The sequence below is a fragment of the Lates calcarifer genome, linkage group LG23 (assembly GCF_001640805.2).
Source record: "Lates calcarifer isolate ASB-BC8 linkage group LG23, TLL_Latcal_v3, whole genome shotgun sequence".
NCBI classification, from domain to species: domain Eukaryota; kingdom Metazoa; phylum Chordata; class Actinopteri; family Centropomidae; genus Lates; species Lates calcarifer.
This window is the reverse complement of record NC_066855.1, coordinates 3,629,095-3,647,475: the sequence shown is the minus strand read 5'-3', so window position 1 is coordinate 3,647,475 and position 18,381 is coordinate 3,629,095. Positions and strand designations below refer to the sequence as shown.

The window sequence follows — 18,381 nt, the reverse complement described above, 5'->3', positions numbered from 1 at the left end:
AAAAATACAACTCACAGTTACTTATAAAATCCCAAACTCACCAGAACAAGTACAAACACCAAGGATGTGTATACTGACTTCTCAGCAAAAAATAATTCTAATGTCAGCTCGACTTTAAAATCTCCAAGTTGCAAGTGAAGTAAAAGAACTTCACTGCTACTTACATCCCACTCCTCAAACCTTTCTTTACACACCAAGACACACACACACACACACACACACACACACACACACACACATCCCTAACGCCACCCAACCTAACCTGCACCTCTCCTCTTAAGCCTCCAGGTCTTTGAAGGAGCAGAGAGCTCCCAGGCACCTAAGAAGCAGGATTAAGTTGTTTATAGAGCAGGACAGTTATCACATAGCACATTAACAAGCTACACACTCAGACTTTACTCAAACACACACATATACATACATGAAGGGGGGTCTTAGGAGCACAAGCAGTGATTCAGTGCGAGGGGGGTGAAATGTGCTATGAGGCAGCGATAAAGAGATAGAGATTTGCTGGTTTGCTGGTGGCACTTATTCAGGAGAGAGTTGCGGCGGCTTCTCAAAGGCTCCGTGGGGTTTTGAATGAAAAGGCTCCAAACAAGCGTGGATAGTTATCTGTGTAAGACTCTAAATATTCATATCCAAATCCCAGCAGCACTCCAAAAAAAATGAAAAAAGAAAAATAAAACTCGTAATCAAGCCGAGACGTATCACTCAAAACAGATTACTCCCACATGTTTGGAGACTCAATCTGAAACCAGACAAGAAGAATGATCCTTTTGTGTTGTGCGGCATCCTCTGGTTCCTTAAAAGGCACTCCAAGCTAAATTTATTGTTATTATTATCATTATTATTACTACAGGAATGCCAGCGAGCAGAATAAATTTGAGTGTCTCTTATTTTCTGCCATTTTCGTTGCACTCACTCTTCTCTTGGTACACCCACATGAAGCTGCTCTGGTTGCAGTAATTTGTCATAGCATTGTAGCATTGACCTTTGTAGTCCTTGTACTGTCTGCTTGTAATCTCTCTGACTAAAGAACAGAAGCTCATCTGTCTGTACTCACTGAAAATTACTCAGGATAAGACCAGAAGATATTAGTTTTCATACTGGGCATTATGTTCCTTGTTCCTGTCAATTGCAACAATCAGTCCTGATCATGATTCACGTCACTGTGCAATTATCTCCCTTTGAGTTTGCAGGGACTCCAGTAAAATCTAACACAGCAAAGTGGGAACAGTTGAGCCCAAAAGCTTTCATCAAAACCTTCAGGTTTTAGCCATGAAGCCAGTAGACGTCTGTGGATGACAGTGTTGGTTGGTCCACCACTTTGGTCTTTGTTCCACATTGAAATAATAACTGCTCTGATGTTTCACCTCACCATGATGAGGTCAAATTCTTTATTTGTTTTACTTTGTTTTATGACTAAATATGTGCAAAACTATAGACATCAACATATCTGAGGCTTTAGTCATGTTAACTTATGTAGCATTACGACACTTTGATTCAATTTTCCTTTCTGCAGAGTTAATGGATGTGTTTATTGATTTTTTTTCCTCATTAAAAAAAATGAGGACACAGTGAACAACCATTTTATGTTGAGTGGGTTTTGCTTCGTCCCAAAGAACTTTTTAAATTTCATGCAAACAAGCCTTAGCCCTGAGGGTAGGGGTGGGCGCTGATGAACACATCATCATTAGCAGACGGCTACGTGTTAGGGGAAAAGTAAACTCAGTGAGTGACTTGAACAACGAATAATCTAATGAGATGAATGAGCACATGCACTATATCACACAGCAAAAGACATACATGGTTTTTGACAGTCATTGAGTAATTAAGTCGATCATAAGATGAGATATGATACGGGTTGAATGTCAAACTGACAGTGAATGACTGATCACATTGTACATTCGCTTTGTGGTGATTTATCAGAGCGGCGCAACGCAACGTCAGGAAAAACAGAAAACCTTAGTAAAAGCAGAGACATCACAAAGTGGTGGATCTGAGGATGTTTAACTGGTTTTGATATTTTCCACCTGGCATGACAAATTGTGGAAATGAAACAGAAAGAGGCGTTTTGCGTAACAGCGATTCCACTGATGTCAGCTGCCTTAAGTAATGAGCATCAAAATTATCCTCAACGTTCAAATGAATTTATTCAAACTTTACTTTTGGAATTCGGGAAACATCTGCTGCCGTTCCGTTGTGGTCCTTTTTAAATTCATTCATTTTCTGATGCTGCTACTTCAAATAAAACATATGAATCCTTTCAAGCTAAAGCTTCTTCTGATACAGAAGACTACAGCAGTTGTATTGTACTGAAATTACATCCTGTAATCATTTATGACACCCTACAGTGAAGTCAATTAAATTATGGTTGTTAACGAACATGTTGCAAAAACCAAAACAAGGCCAAGGTGGGAAATAATAAGAACTGTGTCATAAATCCTGAACATGTTTACGTCCAACCAAAAATGTTTACTAGCATGAGAAGACAACACTAAGAGGGGAAAGGACAACAGAGACAGATGCTCCAACAATTTCATTATCACCTCTGTGTGTGGGACTCTGCGTAAGTTGGCTGTCGCGGAGCACCGATCAGCTCTGATTAATATCCCCCTCGGTCGACCCGAGCCAATGACATCATGGCGACCAAAGCACGCTTGTAAGCCTCCACCTCCTGCCCAGAGTGCATTGCAAACAACTGTGAGAGGAGGTGGAAATCAGAGGGACTGCCGCAGGTATCTGACACACAGCTGCTGTTGTGATTAAAATCCGCCTTCTTTAAACAAGTGCACAGACACTCCCGCCTTAAACTCTCTCCTTCTGTGATTCAAAACACACACACACACACACTTAACCTCAAACTCTCCTTCTGTACTTTGTGATGCACACACATGCAACTGTCATGCCACGTCACAGCTCCACCACGCGTAGCCACAGCAAAAAAAAAAGAAAAAAAAAGAAAACACATGTCAACGTACAGCGACAGCCGCCCCTCTGCCCCCGACATCTGCTCCACGGCAACCCGGACAGTTCAGCCCTCACTCTGCTGGACAGCGTGCTAAAGTAAGTCTGTGCTGTGTTATCATCAGCGTGGGCAGTCATGCAGTAAATGATGGGCTAGCCTGGCCTCTGCTCATACTGCACCAGTTCCTACACTGGCTGGGAGGCAAGGGGAGGCAAGCAGGGACCAGATGCAATCACTCCCAAGACAGTGGAGGGAGGCAGGTGGAGGATGGGGGGGGGTTAAAAAGAATGATTGTGTGGGTGTGTTTGAGGACACTGGTTTAGAGGTGGTATGCAAAACGCGGTCACACCATTCTCACGTATAAACCAGGGCAGGGTGGCGAGATGTAGCTTGAGGAGACTTGGAGAGGCAGGTATAGTAACAGCCTGGAGGCATATGTTGTGTGTGTGTGTGTGTGTGTGTGTGTGTGTGGACACCCTGAGGCGAGAGTGAAGGTGAAAACTCCAGATGCATCACCCAGAGGCTTCTTGCTCCCTCCCTCTCTCTCTCTCTCTTCAGACTCATAGCTGCTCTCTCTTCGCTTAATCCAGTCTTGGAGACGGATGCCTCACTCCATTACAAAGCTTCAAGAGGATTGAACCAGCACGAATATTAGAACCGTCCTCCTTAAATTGAGTTGCTCTCAAATTTTGCACACAATGCCTCAGTCGCCTGAAAGCTTGAAAAGCCCTCTGCACCTCTGTAAGCTCTTCTCTGATCCTTTTTGAAGATGATTTGATAGTTGAAACAAGTAAAGAATCTCAGCTTTCACTCAGATTAACCTATCTTTGCTGTACCAGGGAACATAGTTTGTATTCGACAACACAGAAAATCATATTTATAAATTGATCTACACAGTGACAGATTCCCCTGACAATCCCCTAGAGCTAAACAAACTTAGTAAAAACTCACATCTTTTAACACTTTCCTGCCTGTTAGTGAGGCTGGAGGGTTTGAACAAAAGAAAAAGAAAAAAAAAGCAAGGACCCAGGACAAGAGGTCGAACGAACTCCAGAAATAGACAACATCAGCTGTTTGTGAACATCCAGACAAAAACCACTCACAGCATCAACTGAGAAGGGGTCAAAGGTCATTGACCGGGAGTCAGTGGACAGCCGGGTGAGAGATCCAGAAGGCCATTCGATCTGATGCCAGAGGCCATCTTCAGACAGACACGATGTGGAATGACACATCTTTTCCACGAGCTGTGACCATTCAAATAAGGGGAACCATATCTCAAAAAACATCCAGACAGATACACATCAAAAACACAGTGTGGCTGGATGTTTCTTATGCTGCACATGTTGCCAATCAAAAACTCATGTAGGTGAAGTTTCTTTAGGTGAGACTTGTCTGGCATCACTCAGCCATCGCAACAGCGACCCATTTAACTCTGCTCATTCCCATAAGCTGCTGCTGTTTCAGACATAATTAACTAACAGTGGAGACTCTGTCACTGCTGTGTTACATCATCTAGTGCAGTGATTTCAAAAGCTGCAAAATTTGTTTACTTCTATTTCTTTATCGTACATTTTTCATAACATTAATATAGATATACATTTTATAACATTTTATGTTACATTCTATATCAAGTATTGTATCAAAACCAGTTTAAATAAGAAGTTATGCAGACAGCAGTTGTTGTCTTGGTAATGCAACACACTTCCTGGCTCGTTTTCTAGGTACACAACAGTCAGAGAAAAACTATCAGAGTGAGCAATGGAAAGATTTGTCACTGTAAACTGAGCTTAAACAATCTCATCTGTTTAAAAAAAATAAATAAATAAAAATAAGTTTTTACACTGGAAGCTAACAGTCAGTAAAAACTGATGTGGTGCCACAGCTAAAGGAAAAACAACACTGATTTAGTGCAGTATTAGTAACGACTTAGATTTCACTCTTATATTAAAAGCTTCTTTATTATATTTTAATGTGTGACATTTTTAACAGCTAACAGTAGAGACACATAAACTTTGCAATATTTGAGTTATCAAATATCACAACAAAATGGCAATAAAGAGCCAAAAGATGCATCAGATGGGAATCTACACTCTGAGTGCTTTCCCTCCTCAGCCGCGATTTTCCATATTTATCTCTGGGAAAGGCGGACGTGATGACACTCAGCAGGCTCTGGCATTCGGCGAGATGATTAAAATGTTCATTAACACCGATCTGTCCAGGTGATGAAATCTGTTACACACCCCTGCAGCGCCCACATGGAAACGCCTGTGAGATATGACGCCCCAGACGCACAAACCGGCGGCCGCACGCAACACACACTACGCTCGGGCGTTGACCACCTGGCCCCACCTGTGACAAACAATATGCGATGTCACCTCTCTCGTGCCAGGAAAATAAACAGTGTCTGTTGGATTAATTGTCGTATATACACACAAACAGACCACCCTCTGCTGAATAAATGAAAAGTCCCTCACACCTTTGAGCTCGTAAACATGCCCAATCTGTTGGATTAAGACCTGAGAGGCTAAACAATGTGAGCCGCTGCCCGGCTTCTCTTGTTATCTTCAGAGGCTGCAGCTCAATGCGTGTGGGCACAATTAAGCTCGATTCACATAGAGAATGACTCATCATTTGCTCTTTTACAGTCGGCCTACTGGGATGTAAATAACTTTATAACATAAACCACTTACACACCAGTTACAACAGTTTCATACCCCACCTACGGTCGCTAATGCACGCTTTAATTTAGGCCACTCACACACTACCATACACACCGTGTCTCACCTACACTCACTCAAGGGGACATGGGACTCAAAAATACAATTAACACAATTACACCATATGAACGTGCACACATATGCACATTGACAAAACACATACCCACACAGATTTGTTTAATAACGACTCCCCTCTCACCACCATGACCTGCTTTTCTCACATTAACCCCCAAACACATATTAACACATACAGCATACACACATACACAACATATAACAGGTCAGCACCTTGAAATAACATAAGTACACACATCCCAAGTTCTTATTAACATGCACCTTTACACCTGTGCACAGGATGCACACACACACACACAGCTGACACCTCGCAGCGGGATGCCTGACCTCCCCGAGGCCGTACAAGGGCAAAGAGTCACAATAAACGCAGATCCGTGTGTGTAATGAATAAGTTACACACTCCTATTAGTGCAGGCAGCGATGACAAATGCCTCTCATTCACTCATTAGAGCCACTGGCTGTCGGAGGAAGCAGGAGAGACCAAGGCAGAGTGAGGGAAAGCTTATTGGGTTTTAAACGGCCATGTAATCCATTTCCTTATTGGAGATGAATAAGCTGCTGTCTGCGGCGGGGTTTATTTATGGACGAATTAAACACGTACGCAGTGACAGGGAAAAAAGCAGAATGAATCAAAGCGCTGGTCTGCCACTGTTCATGTCTAATCCTGGCGAAGTGAAAACACAGGTGAGGAGGAAAAAAGAACAGGGAGGGGTTTAGATTGAGTATATTTAGGCAAAAAGTATGAATCGCAAAAACTGGGCAAACACAAAAAAATACACGGGAGCTGGTGAGAGAAGGAATGGTTAAAACAAACAAAGCCAGTCTTGTAAATCTTAATTGTCCTTTCACATCTTAAGGTCACTTTCCTATTTTTGCTGTTTCAACAAAAAAAGAGTGTATGTATGAATGTAACAGATAAAAACGAGAGGAAATAGAAATATCACAAAGCTCTTAAAAAGAAAATGGAAGAGAGGGAATTCCATCTCACCAGGCTAACTGCCCTCTGACCTGTTATCGAGCTCCTCGAGAGTCCTTGGCGCGCCCAGCCAGCACTTAACAGGTTAATAACTCCTGATCCCTATCCCACCACTGGCAGGCCAATCTTTTTTTTATATACAGCACTGCAGGCCAATTTCAGCTGACCGCATGCAGCAATCAGCCATCTCAGAGGGAGGAGGTGAAAACCGTTTCCTCAGGTTCGTCGACCGTCTCCCTGAGGAATCAATCCCCCGGGGATAAAGCAGTCGGTCAACCAACAGCCAGTCAACCAGCCAGTCATTCTCCTGGGAGAATGAAATGCCTTGAAACATTATCACCTGGGAGACAAAGAGCTTCCACTGAGGGTGTTTTTTATCCAGGCAATGCCTTCATTTTGAATCCTGGCCCTCTATCATTGCACCAATTGACTTCAGACAACAGCACTCTATTCCAAGTCCCACTGTCCTTAACCCCTTTTGTTTTCACACACTCACCTCATTTAAATAAATAGACTCACACACCTTGAACACTTTGTTTTTACATAAATCCCCCAGGTCTCTGTTTTACATCAACATACATCAAATTAACCCTGACTGACAAAAATAAGAAACGTGTAGTCGCAGGCCTAATAATCGTCTTCATTTTTGGGGGGTTTGTGGCAAGATTTCATGAGCTTGTCATCTCTGCTCTGCCATTAATCTTTCCATTAACACTCGTTCCCCCTGGACCACTTCTTTCCTCGTCTCTGCTGCACTTGAGTTTGGCTGACCTGAAGTGAACCACCACTGAAGGTACTGGTGCGTTGTTAAATGATGCTTGTAGCACACATCTGATGCACCATAAAAACAGAGGTAGTAGCCGAGGTAAGGAAGCCTAGATATGTCAATGGGTAATGGGTAAATAATGGATGGATGCATCATAAACATGATGAAGCAAGGTCCTGTATCAAGAGCAACTGCAAGTGTCCATGTTTCCCCAAACTGAACACACCCATGGCACGACACCGGTCAAAATAAACTGTTGCGATATTAAAACAAAAATGCATGTGCGAAACCAAGACCCAACCCAGGACACAAGTGGGGAGAGGTCCAAATTATATTTTAATCAAGTCAGTTTAATAGGGTCAAGCAGTGTGCCTTTGTATTGGCATGGTGTGTGTGTGTGTGTGTGTATATCTAAGCACACTCGCTCTGAGCTCTGATCACATGCTGCGTCATAATCATTATCAATGTTCTCTCTAGTTAGGTCTGTCTTGGTTGACTGCAGTTTGGATCAGGTCTAATTATCTGATTTATTTGGATCCAGTATGACAGTGCTCTGATCTCTGGGTCTCTTATGTTTTTTGAAAATGAATTAAAGCAGGTCAGGCTTGGGCAGGGGGTTTTCACAGGTCCGTTTCAGATCAGATCCCAAGCAGAGAAAGATGCGGAGAGCTGGGACAAAATGATGCAAATGGGTGCTAGAGCACAAACTAACTAAACCATCACATCAAAGTTAACACTACACACTGGCCTCCTACTAGCATTTGTACAAAAGATAATCATTCAGTGCTTTTTCAAGGCCACCGCTTTCTGTAAAAAAAAAAAAAAAAAGGTTTGCACAAACCTTCGAGGATGTTTAAGTCCCACAGGAACTGTTTAAAAACAGTGTGTGATAATTCCACGTGCCACTCGGTGTCACTCCCTGGAGGCTTCCCTTCATCTGACTCTGCCTTACAGTAAACATAACTGTCACTGTTACGCTACAAATCCTCTGGGGTTCGACTAATGGCTTCCCTTAATGACATACACATAGAAACACACACATACATACACACACTTATCTACGGCACTTAAACATTCAACACATTTTGACGCTGCACAGATTGGAGTTACGCTAATGTGACATGTAAAGTATATGTACCTCCTGTCTTCCACTATGGCAACATATGCAGATTTACAGATTTGATTCATGTATGTTACATGAATTGTAATTAACTTTTATATTAAGAACACACAGTAACACAAACATACGATTCTCTCATATGCAAGTATAAGTAGAGAGGGGAAATCCCCGAAACAAACAGAGATAGACGGCATCACACAGGAAACAATAATTATCACTCCTTTGAAAGAGACGGAAAGGAGAACCGTCTTTTGTGGCATGTCAGTGGGGCTGACAGCGCCTGAGGAGCGCTCAAGAGATCACGTCTGCAGCGCCATCATTAGACAGGAGGGGTTTCAGAAAGGCAGAGCACTGATCACGGGGAAGCATGCTGACAGCACATGAAAAAGGGGCGCTTGTGTATCAATTCATCCTCGTCATTTTTTTTTTTTTTTCCTTTCCCTCCACAATTTTTTGCTCCCCCTAAACTGCTCGCACATCATTCCTCCTCCTCTACTCCCAACACACACATATATACCAGCAGATTCTGGTATTCAACATCAAAGTATGATGGAACGAGGCACATCATTAGCAGGAGAAGACAGGGGCGAGGGAGGATGAAATCATTTAGACGCCGCTGTGGAGAGGGAATTACTATGCCTGTCGGGATGAGGGGAACGGGGACGGGAGGAGAGGGAAAGAAAAGAGGGAGGAGGGAGGGGTGAGAAAGGAAGGGAGAAAGGATACAAAGGATGGGAAAAATGAAAAGTCAACATCAGCGAGAAAGATAATGAGTGGTGGTAAAAAAAAGAAGGGCAAAAAAACAAACAAGAGAACGCCGCAAACTCAAAGAGAAAAGCCCAGTGACGAACCACAACAGGTGATGGCTATTTCCTGATGATAACAGATGCGTGTTTTCATGTGGGAGGGAATCACCATCTCTCCCTCCAATCATCTCCCCCTCCTCCCCGCCGTGCTCTCCGGTGTCAGCGGGCCGGGCGGCCGAGTTTGACAGGCTGAACACGGTAATTGCCAGGAACCAGAGAGATGAAACCTGAAGCCGTTGTGATGTTTTAAACATGATGCCGTTGTAGCGCAAAGTTGCACAGGTCTGTGCTTGGATAACAAGAGAGGGGGTTGTCAACTCCTGACAACATTATTTGACTGTTGAACTCTGCTGGATAACTACACCTTCTACATAAAAGATATCTTTAAAGTTTTTTGGGTGATCCAGTTTTTGCATGTGTCTTAAAGCAAAACATGTGCACGATAAAGGGAAATTAGGGCTTCATGAAGCTTGGGTCTTTGACCTACAAGTGATGTGTGGGTGGAGACAACTTAAAGCTGTTTAAAGGCTCTTTTGATGGAGATGGGATAAGTAACCAAAGTTATGTAATGAGTGATCTAATTAGTCGCTGATGCTGTTGAACTTGAACTTTAATGCCTATTACAGCTACACAGTTAGTAACTTGCCTTGTAGCGCTCATAGTGCAGGACAGACATGTCATAAATATAAAAGACAAGCAAGAACAGTGACATGACCTGAATGCAAAAAGGTTAAAATAATTTCAATATGTCTTCAGTTTCAGAAACATACCAGACACTGATGGTATAATTTGTCCACTTATGGAAACACAGGTCGAAATAAACTGGAATATTCCTTAAACTATATAAAATAAATGACACAAACAACACAATCCACGCCTCATTAAAAACAAATAGTGTGTAGCTGGCATTGTGGTGGTTGATTAAAAGGATTACAGCAGCAAATTCTAGTTGTTTGTTCTTAAACAACTAAAAAAAAAAAAAAAACAAGGGCAGCATATTACAAAGTCCTACGTTTCTCTTTACCTCTCTGTCTCACAAAAACATACAAAAAACTCACAAACACATCAACCCCTGGGGGCGTCACAGATAACAGCTCTCCCAAAATGCAATTAGCCATTATGTGGCCCTCCATAATCTGCCATGTTCATTTTATTTGCCTTTGATACAGCAGGGGCTTATCTTGCCAGCCTTTAAACAGAGCACCGCTTACATCCCCCCGGCAACAGGAAAGCAAAGTCAAAGTTATCAAATCTACCCGAAAACTAAAAGAAAAGGATACGTCAGAGTGAGAGAGACAGAGGGTGAAGAGTCTGACAGAGCTTCACACCATAAAAAAGGAAGGTTAGTCATCTGAGTCCCTGAGAAATGCATGAGAACTGATCTGGGATGCGGAGGAAAACTGATGACCTTATTTTTCTGTGTATGCATTTATAAGCGTTTCTGTTTGTGAGCGAAATAGATGGTCTGGGACACAGATATGAGATCTGATGTCAGGTCATAATGATGCAGAGAGTGTGTGAGCGTGTGTGTATGTGTGTGTGTATGCACGAGTGTGTGGTTTACCGTCATTGCCCTGGCTCCCCTCTCTCTTCAGCATCTGCACCGCCCCCACATACTTCTTCAGCTGGACCTTCAGGACCTCATTCTCCCTGCAAGAAAACACACACACACACACAGCTCATAACCAAGGACTAATAAAAAAATAAGGAGGCTTTTATACACTGTATGCAAGCAATTTAGACTTTAATGTCAACTATCGTTACTTTAATTTGTGGGTCAGATGTGTGGCTTTAGACAAAGAGGACACATTTCCTGCGCAAGAACTCTGAGAGCTGCGACAAGCCAGTTACAGGAAGTTGTTAACTCTGTTTTATGACAGCATGCAGTCGAGGGAGACGGTGTGAAACTTGTTGTGACATCTTGTCACCTGAGAAGCAATGAAAATAAAAACACTTGAAATCTAAGCCAGGTGGTCAGGTGGGGGGATATTTACAGAGATGTGACTTGACTCATATTCCGACCCACCTACGGCACAGTCACAGTCCAGTGGCAGGTGGCTCGGACACCGTCTTTACACCTGATATTAGCAAGAATCCTTGATGATCAGACTTAAATCAGATTTTCTGCGCAGAAGTGCAGATGCACTAAAGATGCATTGAATCAGATCCTTTGAACCAGAGACAGATCTGGACATCCGCATTCAAATTACATATATACGAGGTGCAGTCAAAAAGTCCTGAGCCTCTTCCTGTATGCTAATTTGCATGTAGCAGGTGCAAGCGATAACTCTTGAGAGTCAGAATTCCATGTTACGTCAGGCCATCAACACTGGGACCTGTGTTGCACGAGTTTCTGTGACCACTTCCAGGTGCGCATTTGCAATGTCAACATCGAGCTGAAGCAGCACTTTGTCAAAGTCTGTGAGGATGTGCGTCAGCAGTGTCCGCAATGACCCAACCTCCAGATCAAGGATCATCGAGAGCTGGGTTTACAGCTACTATCCTGAGACCAAACAGCAGTCTTCACAGCGGAGGAGCCCGCAGTCTCCAAAACCAAAGAAGCCAGACCAAGAGACCAAGAGTGTGCTTGTAATTTTCTTCAACATTCCTGGGGTTGTGCCCCATGAATTCGTCAGACAGAGTTCTACTGCACCGTTCTGAGGCGTCTGAAGGAGGATATTCAGCAAACTGGGTGTTCCCTGATGACAATGCACCTCTCATAGTGTACCTTTTTTTTTTTTTTGGCTGCACCAACACAACTGTTGCTCCCGACCCGCCCTACTCGCCAGCTTTGGCTCTCTGCGACTTCCTCCTCTTCCCCAAAATAAAATTCAAGCTGAGGGATTGTCATTCTGACACAGTGGAGGAGATCCAGTGTGTGTCGCAGATGGTGCTTGACGCACTTACTGAGCAGGACTTCCAGGGAGCGTTCCAAGTGTGGCTGTGAAGTGCTGGGAGCGATATATCCCTGCACAAGGTGACTACTTTGAAGGGGATGGCAGCCGAATTTATATCAGGTATGGTTTTTGTTTGTTAGAAGCGCAGTCTTGGAACCTTTTGATCACACCTCATAGAAACTGTCAAAACCATATCATTAACTTTTGCATGTGAATCCAAATCCAGGCAGCCTGGGTAGTAACATCTTAAGTTGAATGGCAAAAAGACCTGTACACGTACTTTTGTTTACTTTTGGGTTGGGGTTGTTGTTCCTCATTTGAGTTTGGTCCTTTAGTGAAATCTTGAGGTAACAGTTTGGACATGACCCTTTTCTGTTTCCACATGTCCCCGTCCACAAAGCAAGTTCAGTACAGAAACAGTTTGCTGGGGGCTGTCACTGTCTATAAAAATGAAATGCCATAAAAAGAAATGGTTTTCCTAGCTTGTAGTAGAGGAGTGACTGCCCTGACCAGAGCCACAAAATGTTGTGGAAAGTCATTTTACTACAAGGCTATTATAACAGCATATTAACGTCCATGATCTTTGGTAGGAGACGCTTAACAGTCACACGAGGGTGTGATGTTCAGGTGTCCACAAACTAAATTTTAAATTTCACTTGCTAGACTTTCATCAGGGCAAAGCTTGGACAAAAGCAAAGCCAGTGGTGTAAACCAGTGTTTTCTCATTCAAGTCACTTGCGGTTATTGTTTAGGGAATCAGAGAGCAGTCAGAAACTCAAATCAACAATATAAATTCATATCAGAAGAAATGAAAGGGAGGGAAACACTGCACAAACATCTCTGAAGCTGCAATAAAGTGCAGCACTGACAACACATAAATTAACTTTGTCTGCTGCATAATGCTCAAATCAAAATCCACAGGCTGGAAGTAGCTTTATGTATGCAGAGTATTCAAGAAAGTTTTACATGACAAAAGTCTCAGTCTGAGGTCTGTTCGATGTAACTCTAAATAAGAAATGTGTGTACTCTGACCTTTGTCAAGCAAGAGCAAAACTGCATTTCAGTATTGTTGCAGATGCATTTTAACAGTGTGTGTAAATGTAAATTCAGCCATGTCAGATAAAGAGTCGGGTAGATGATGTAGGTTAATAGCAGGTGTAAATGGGATCAAAGTTACGGCCCAGTTAAGCTACAATCATATATTAACACTGCTCAGAAAAGTGGTGGTGGGGTGTGTGTGTGTGTGTGTGTGTGTGTGTCAGACTGCGGCTGAGGCAGTCTCTTTACAAGCCGTAACCGGTTGAACATCATCGACTTTGGGGAGGAAATCAATCAGAGTTGGAGTGTGGCTTTATGCCCTTGGCAGTTAAATTTAACAGCCTTTGTCTTGCTCCGCCGCCGCCGCCCCCCCCCCAAACCCCTCATTCTCCATGGGTGATTTTTGGTGCCCTGCTTATCAGCCCTCATTCCCCAACAACAAAAGAGGCGCCTGCCGGGAGACCTCCTGAATCCACACGACGAGCTCTCCGAGGAGCCGTCCACATCGTTGTTATCAGAACCACCCGCAGCCCAGACGCTGTTCCAGCCTGATTAAATTATAGCTAATACACACCACTTGCTCTAAGTGTGTGTGTGTGTGTGTTTGTGCCCGGGCTTGGGGAGATACATGGATATTCAGAACCATCTCATTTTACTGCGAATGAATATTGTGTCTGTTGTTATACCAGCAGGTAGATTACAGTAATGTGAGTGAACTGGCTTTGATAGCGAAAGCTCAGGTTAAAATGCTCTTTTAGCAAACACTAAATTATTTTTACTAATACTTTAATCACCTCAGCTCTTTTGTCTTGTTTGTTCCTTTCAGCCTCACACAAACAGAGGTGACACTACTTCATCTTTACAAAGGAGAAAACATCAATCATCAAGTTCACATAAACACATCTGCTTACTTTGCACTCACACTTCTTTCTGAATCTACAATGGAACTGAGATGTTGTTTGGAAAGTTTGTCCCAACACTGTTGCAGAAGTTCCCATGAATGTGTTGTACTTGTAGGTTACTTTGCTTTCACCTTCTGTCCAGCTCATCCCCAAATCATCTCAAAGGGGTTTAAGTTTAGAGACTGTGCTGGTCTTCCATCATTTGAAGCCACTGTCTGGTTCTTTTCCTCTGATGTTTTGGGTCATTATTTTTGCTGTGGGATGAACCCCTGACCAAACAGTCTGTCCACCTTTCTGACAGTAATATAGAATAACACTTCCTGAAGTACAGAATTGTCCTAATAATGCATCAGAAGGTGTAGTTACAGTTTGTTCCAGCACTGCCTTTGTAAAGACAAACGTTGAGGCACCTGGAGGAATTGTTTGCATTAATGTTCAAGGCCTCATTTACTTCCATTGCTCCTGGGAGGCTGTGAGTTCTTAATCGCTGAAAAAGTCCTGCTTTCTGTTTAATTTTTTTGGTGACCTAAACTTTTTTTGTTTTTCTACCTCGGGCAGTTTCCCACTGACCTTTATACCATTTAAAGTTATTCACTGGACTCGAGCTGCTTAAATTTCAATAAAACACGAAAAATGGGGGTGTTCTAAAACTTTTGGCTGGTACAATATAGATAAACAGTAAATATATATGTGGTCTCAGACTTCTGGACCCCACTGTGCACATTTAAATCTTGTAGCAGGTGAACATAGTCGAGCATTTTGCAGCTAAAAAGCCAGATATCTTTCTCAGGGGTTGGTGAATCAGAGCAAAAAGAAGATAAAATAACTGGACTTAACATTCCTCAGGTGTCCAGGAACAAGGCTCCACATGCATGCTAATGTTGCTCCATATTTTCTGGCTGAGTAAATAAGGATTTTTTTGCTAACACATTAGCCATATCAGCTTTTTCCAGTGTGTCTACAGGCTGTTATCCTGCGGCTCTACTCTGAGGTCTAACATGCTCTATCAGTCTGTGTTTTTAAGATGCTTACAATCCATTATGTACCTACATAATGTCAACAGCTCTAACAACTCATCACAAGTTTAGATGCTGTCGAAAGTTATTCAGTTATTCAAGAGCACGACTGTTTGTTCAGTCGTCTTTGTTCAGAGAATCATTTATTCACAGCAAATCTTCATTGCTGTGAATAAATGATTCTCCAAACAAAACAAACTTAAAGTGTTACACCTGTGAATGGACACATTTTGCTGAATTATGGATCGCTCCTGATACAGCTGAAGAAATTCTGCTGATGTAATGTGCTTGTCATTTCAAACACAGCTCGAACTGAAAACAAAAGGAATGTTTAAACAGGGAAAATGTCACTATTTGAAATACACTGTGTCAGCCTCAGTGTTGTTCAATACTAAAAGAGAATTACTGATAATTAGACAGACGAGTATCAGCTATTATTGTAATTAATACAGATTTTTTTTAGAGACTGATTCCAATTACAACTTCAAAGCAAACATAAGTTGTAAGTAAATGTTACTACTGTAATATCAACTGGAGCAGCCAGTCGATGTATGGATACTCGCGTAAAGAGACATGCATGTTCCCAGTGCACCACCTCTGGCATGAAAAGATGTACTGACAAAATAACCAGAAGAAAAAATTCCACATTCAATGACAGGAGCCAAGCACACGTGAAAATAAAACTCCTGACATGGATGTACATCAAGCCAACATCTTGATGTGTGTACACAACATAAGAGGTCTCGAGGGAAATTTGATGCTGCTGTCAGCTGATATTACAGGAGCTGTCGGTGTCACGATGTAAATAAGCAGGTGTCCTGCAGGTTATGATGGAGCATCGCTCTTACAACAGCCTGAGCTGAGCAGTATGTTTTCAAACGCAATTTCAGAGCAGACTGAAAAAACACAACTTGAAGGTGTGTAACGCACCCTCTGTGTCCTGTTTGAATTGAAGTGGCTTCCCCCGGGTCATACAGCAGTTCTAGCCACCATATGTTAAATCAAATGCAGGGTTTCAGCAGAGGAATGTTATGTATTTTCTGTTTTATGTTCTTCTGAATTCTGCTGTGTGTACCTGAATACACAGTGTGTACATTGCATCCATACGCTTAAATGCAATCGTACATTTCGTTAACTTCCTAAAGGCCTCTGGCAAGTCCATCTTTACAAACTCACTTTAGAGGACAAGCATTATTCAGACTCACAGGAGAGAAGACAAATGACTGATACGAAACATAACTAAACTACAAAGCCCCCTGGGAGCTACAGCACTGTGCAATTTTCTGAACCCCAAAACTGTATCAAGAAACTGCAGCTTTGGCTCTCTGCCGATGCTTTCTAACTGAGAGCGATCCATTACGTTGTCTGATGCTTCTGGTGAATGTTGGATCGCTGCAAACATCGAGTGTTTTGAAACTCATCTGAAACTCTGCTCCGCCTTCAGGGATGGCAAAGTTTTAAAAGAGTGCGTCGGAAGTGAAGTACTTCGTCGGCATCTCTGTGTGCGACAACTGCATCCTTTCGTCCGGCTGATGTGGGACCAGCCACAAACCGCTTTCTCATTAAGGGGCGATAGCCTGACCCAGAAATATTGTTAGAATTGAATGTCTGCTCAGAGGATAAGCCTATTAACTATGTTGGTTAATAAAACTGTTGAAGTCATCTCATCTTCTTCCATGTGAGAGGCAAAGGGAGAAAGACATGTGCATGAGAAGAGTTTGTGGCTGTTTTGGTGAGCAAAAGAAACAGTGGGAGAGAGGAAGGCTGTGTGCCTCAGAGACAGATTTAAAGAAACTGCGACTGCTCTGTGAGCGAATGAAGATGGTGAAAGAACAGGAAACTGTGTTTGAGAGATAAAGAAGTCGTTAATATTTTGTGAAAAAGAGGAAAAGTCAGCGACGACTGTAAAGTTTGTGAGTGTGCTTTATAAAAAGCAAATACTGTAACAGACTATTAGAGAGAGAGAGGATGGAGGATTCTCAAAAAAAAAAGAATCTCAGGAGGAAAACTTAAACTTAGACTACACGCAGTAATTACTAAGTTGAGTTGATGCCCTGGGGTGATTTTTTTCTCTCTCTCTCTTTCTTATACCCCGCCCCCTTTCCTTTATTATCCCTGTGCTCGGTAGTCGTCTTAATGTGCAATAAACACAGCTAAATTGGCTGTTCTTCAGGTACGGTCTGGTTTTGTTTGGAAGTAGTAAATGAGAGGTGCAAAGACGCCCTCAGAGACAGACAGCTCCGTCGCTGGGTAATGCTCTTGAGTGCAATTTACTGCTCAGCCTCTCAGAGAGAAAAAAACACTTCAAGCACACACTGTTGTGTCACACTTCCAAAGGCCCGATGCCCAGAGCTGTATGAGCACATACACACAAACATATATATTTATATTTATCCACAAAACTCTGGCAAAACAAGGGTAGGCTGGGGTGCAGGGCTGCGTTGTTAAAACTTCAGCACTGAAGGCAAAAGACCCCCCTGGGCAGAGTGACATAATTGACTTCCCAAAGAAAGAAAACAGCGAGCCTAAACACTCCCAACAAGTAAACTAGGCAAACTTCACAGCCGCGCTTTCTGCCACTTCTTAGATCAGCCGCACCAGACTGCCTGGAGAAAAGACGACAGCTCTGCCAGCTAAGAAAAAGGCATCTGCTCCCGTTTCTTTTGTGTGTGAGTGTATATGCGTGAGTGTGTGTGTTTGAGTATGTGTCCGCCTGTCCAACCACCCCCACTCCTCTGTGACGAGGTACCACTTCCTGGCCCGAGCCCACTCGACTGGCTGCCTTCCCGTCTTCCTGCTGCGAGAGGCCTGCTTTCTGCTCTGCCAACTGACGTCTAAAAAGGGGGACAAGAAATGGTTGTGGGGAAAGAGTTTGTGGATGTGTGTGTGTGTGTGTGTGAGTGTGTGTCTGAACTGCCATCCTTAAGGGAGTGAGCGTGAGGGTTAGACATTCAGAGCAAGGCTACAGTTTTTTTAATGACTCAATGTCTGTTATCATTAGCAGTGGCAGTAACTAAATAAAAGGCGCTGTGCCAGAGATCATGTGGGAGTTTGATTTTCAGAAATGTTTAAATTTCAATCTCAGGGCTGAAAAATTTGA

At 42.8% G+C, this 18,381-nt stretch overlaps 1 protein-coding gene across 2 annotated transcripts in view; it reads right to left on the bottom strand.

Annotated features, from left to right (window-relative positions):
• Nucleotides 1-18,381, bottom strand: part of snx29 (sorting nexin 29) — a 119,041-nt gene that overhangs the window by 80,609 nt on the left and 20,051 nt on the right. For both annotated transcript variants that reach the window (XM_018685492.2, XM_018685494.2), the window contains exon 14: nucleotides 10,993-11,078. In XM_018685492.2, the coding sequence (XP_018541008.1) occupies nucleotides 10,993-11,078 (86 nt within the window). The remainder of the gene's footprint in view (nucleotides 1-10,992; nucleotides 11,079-18,381) is intronic.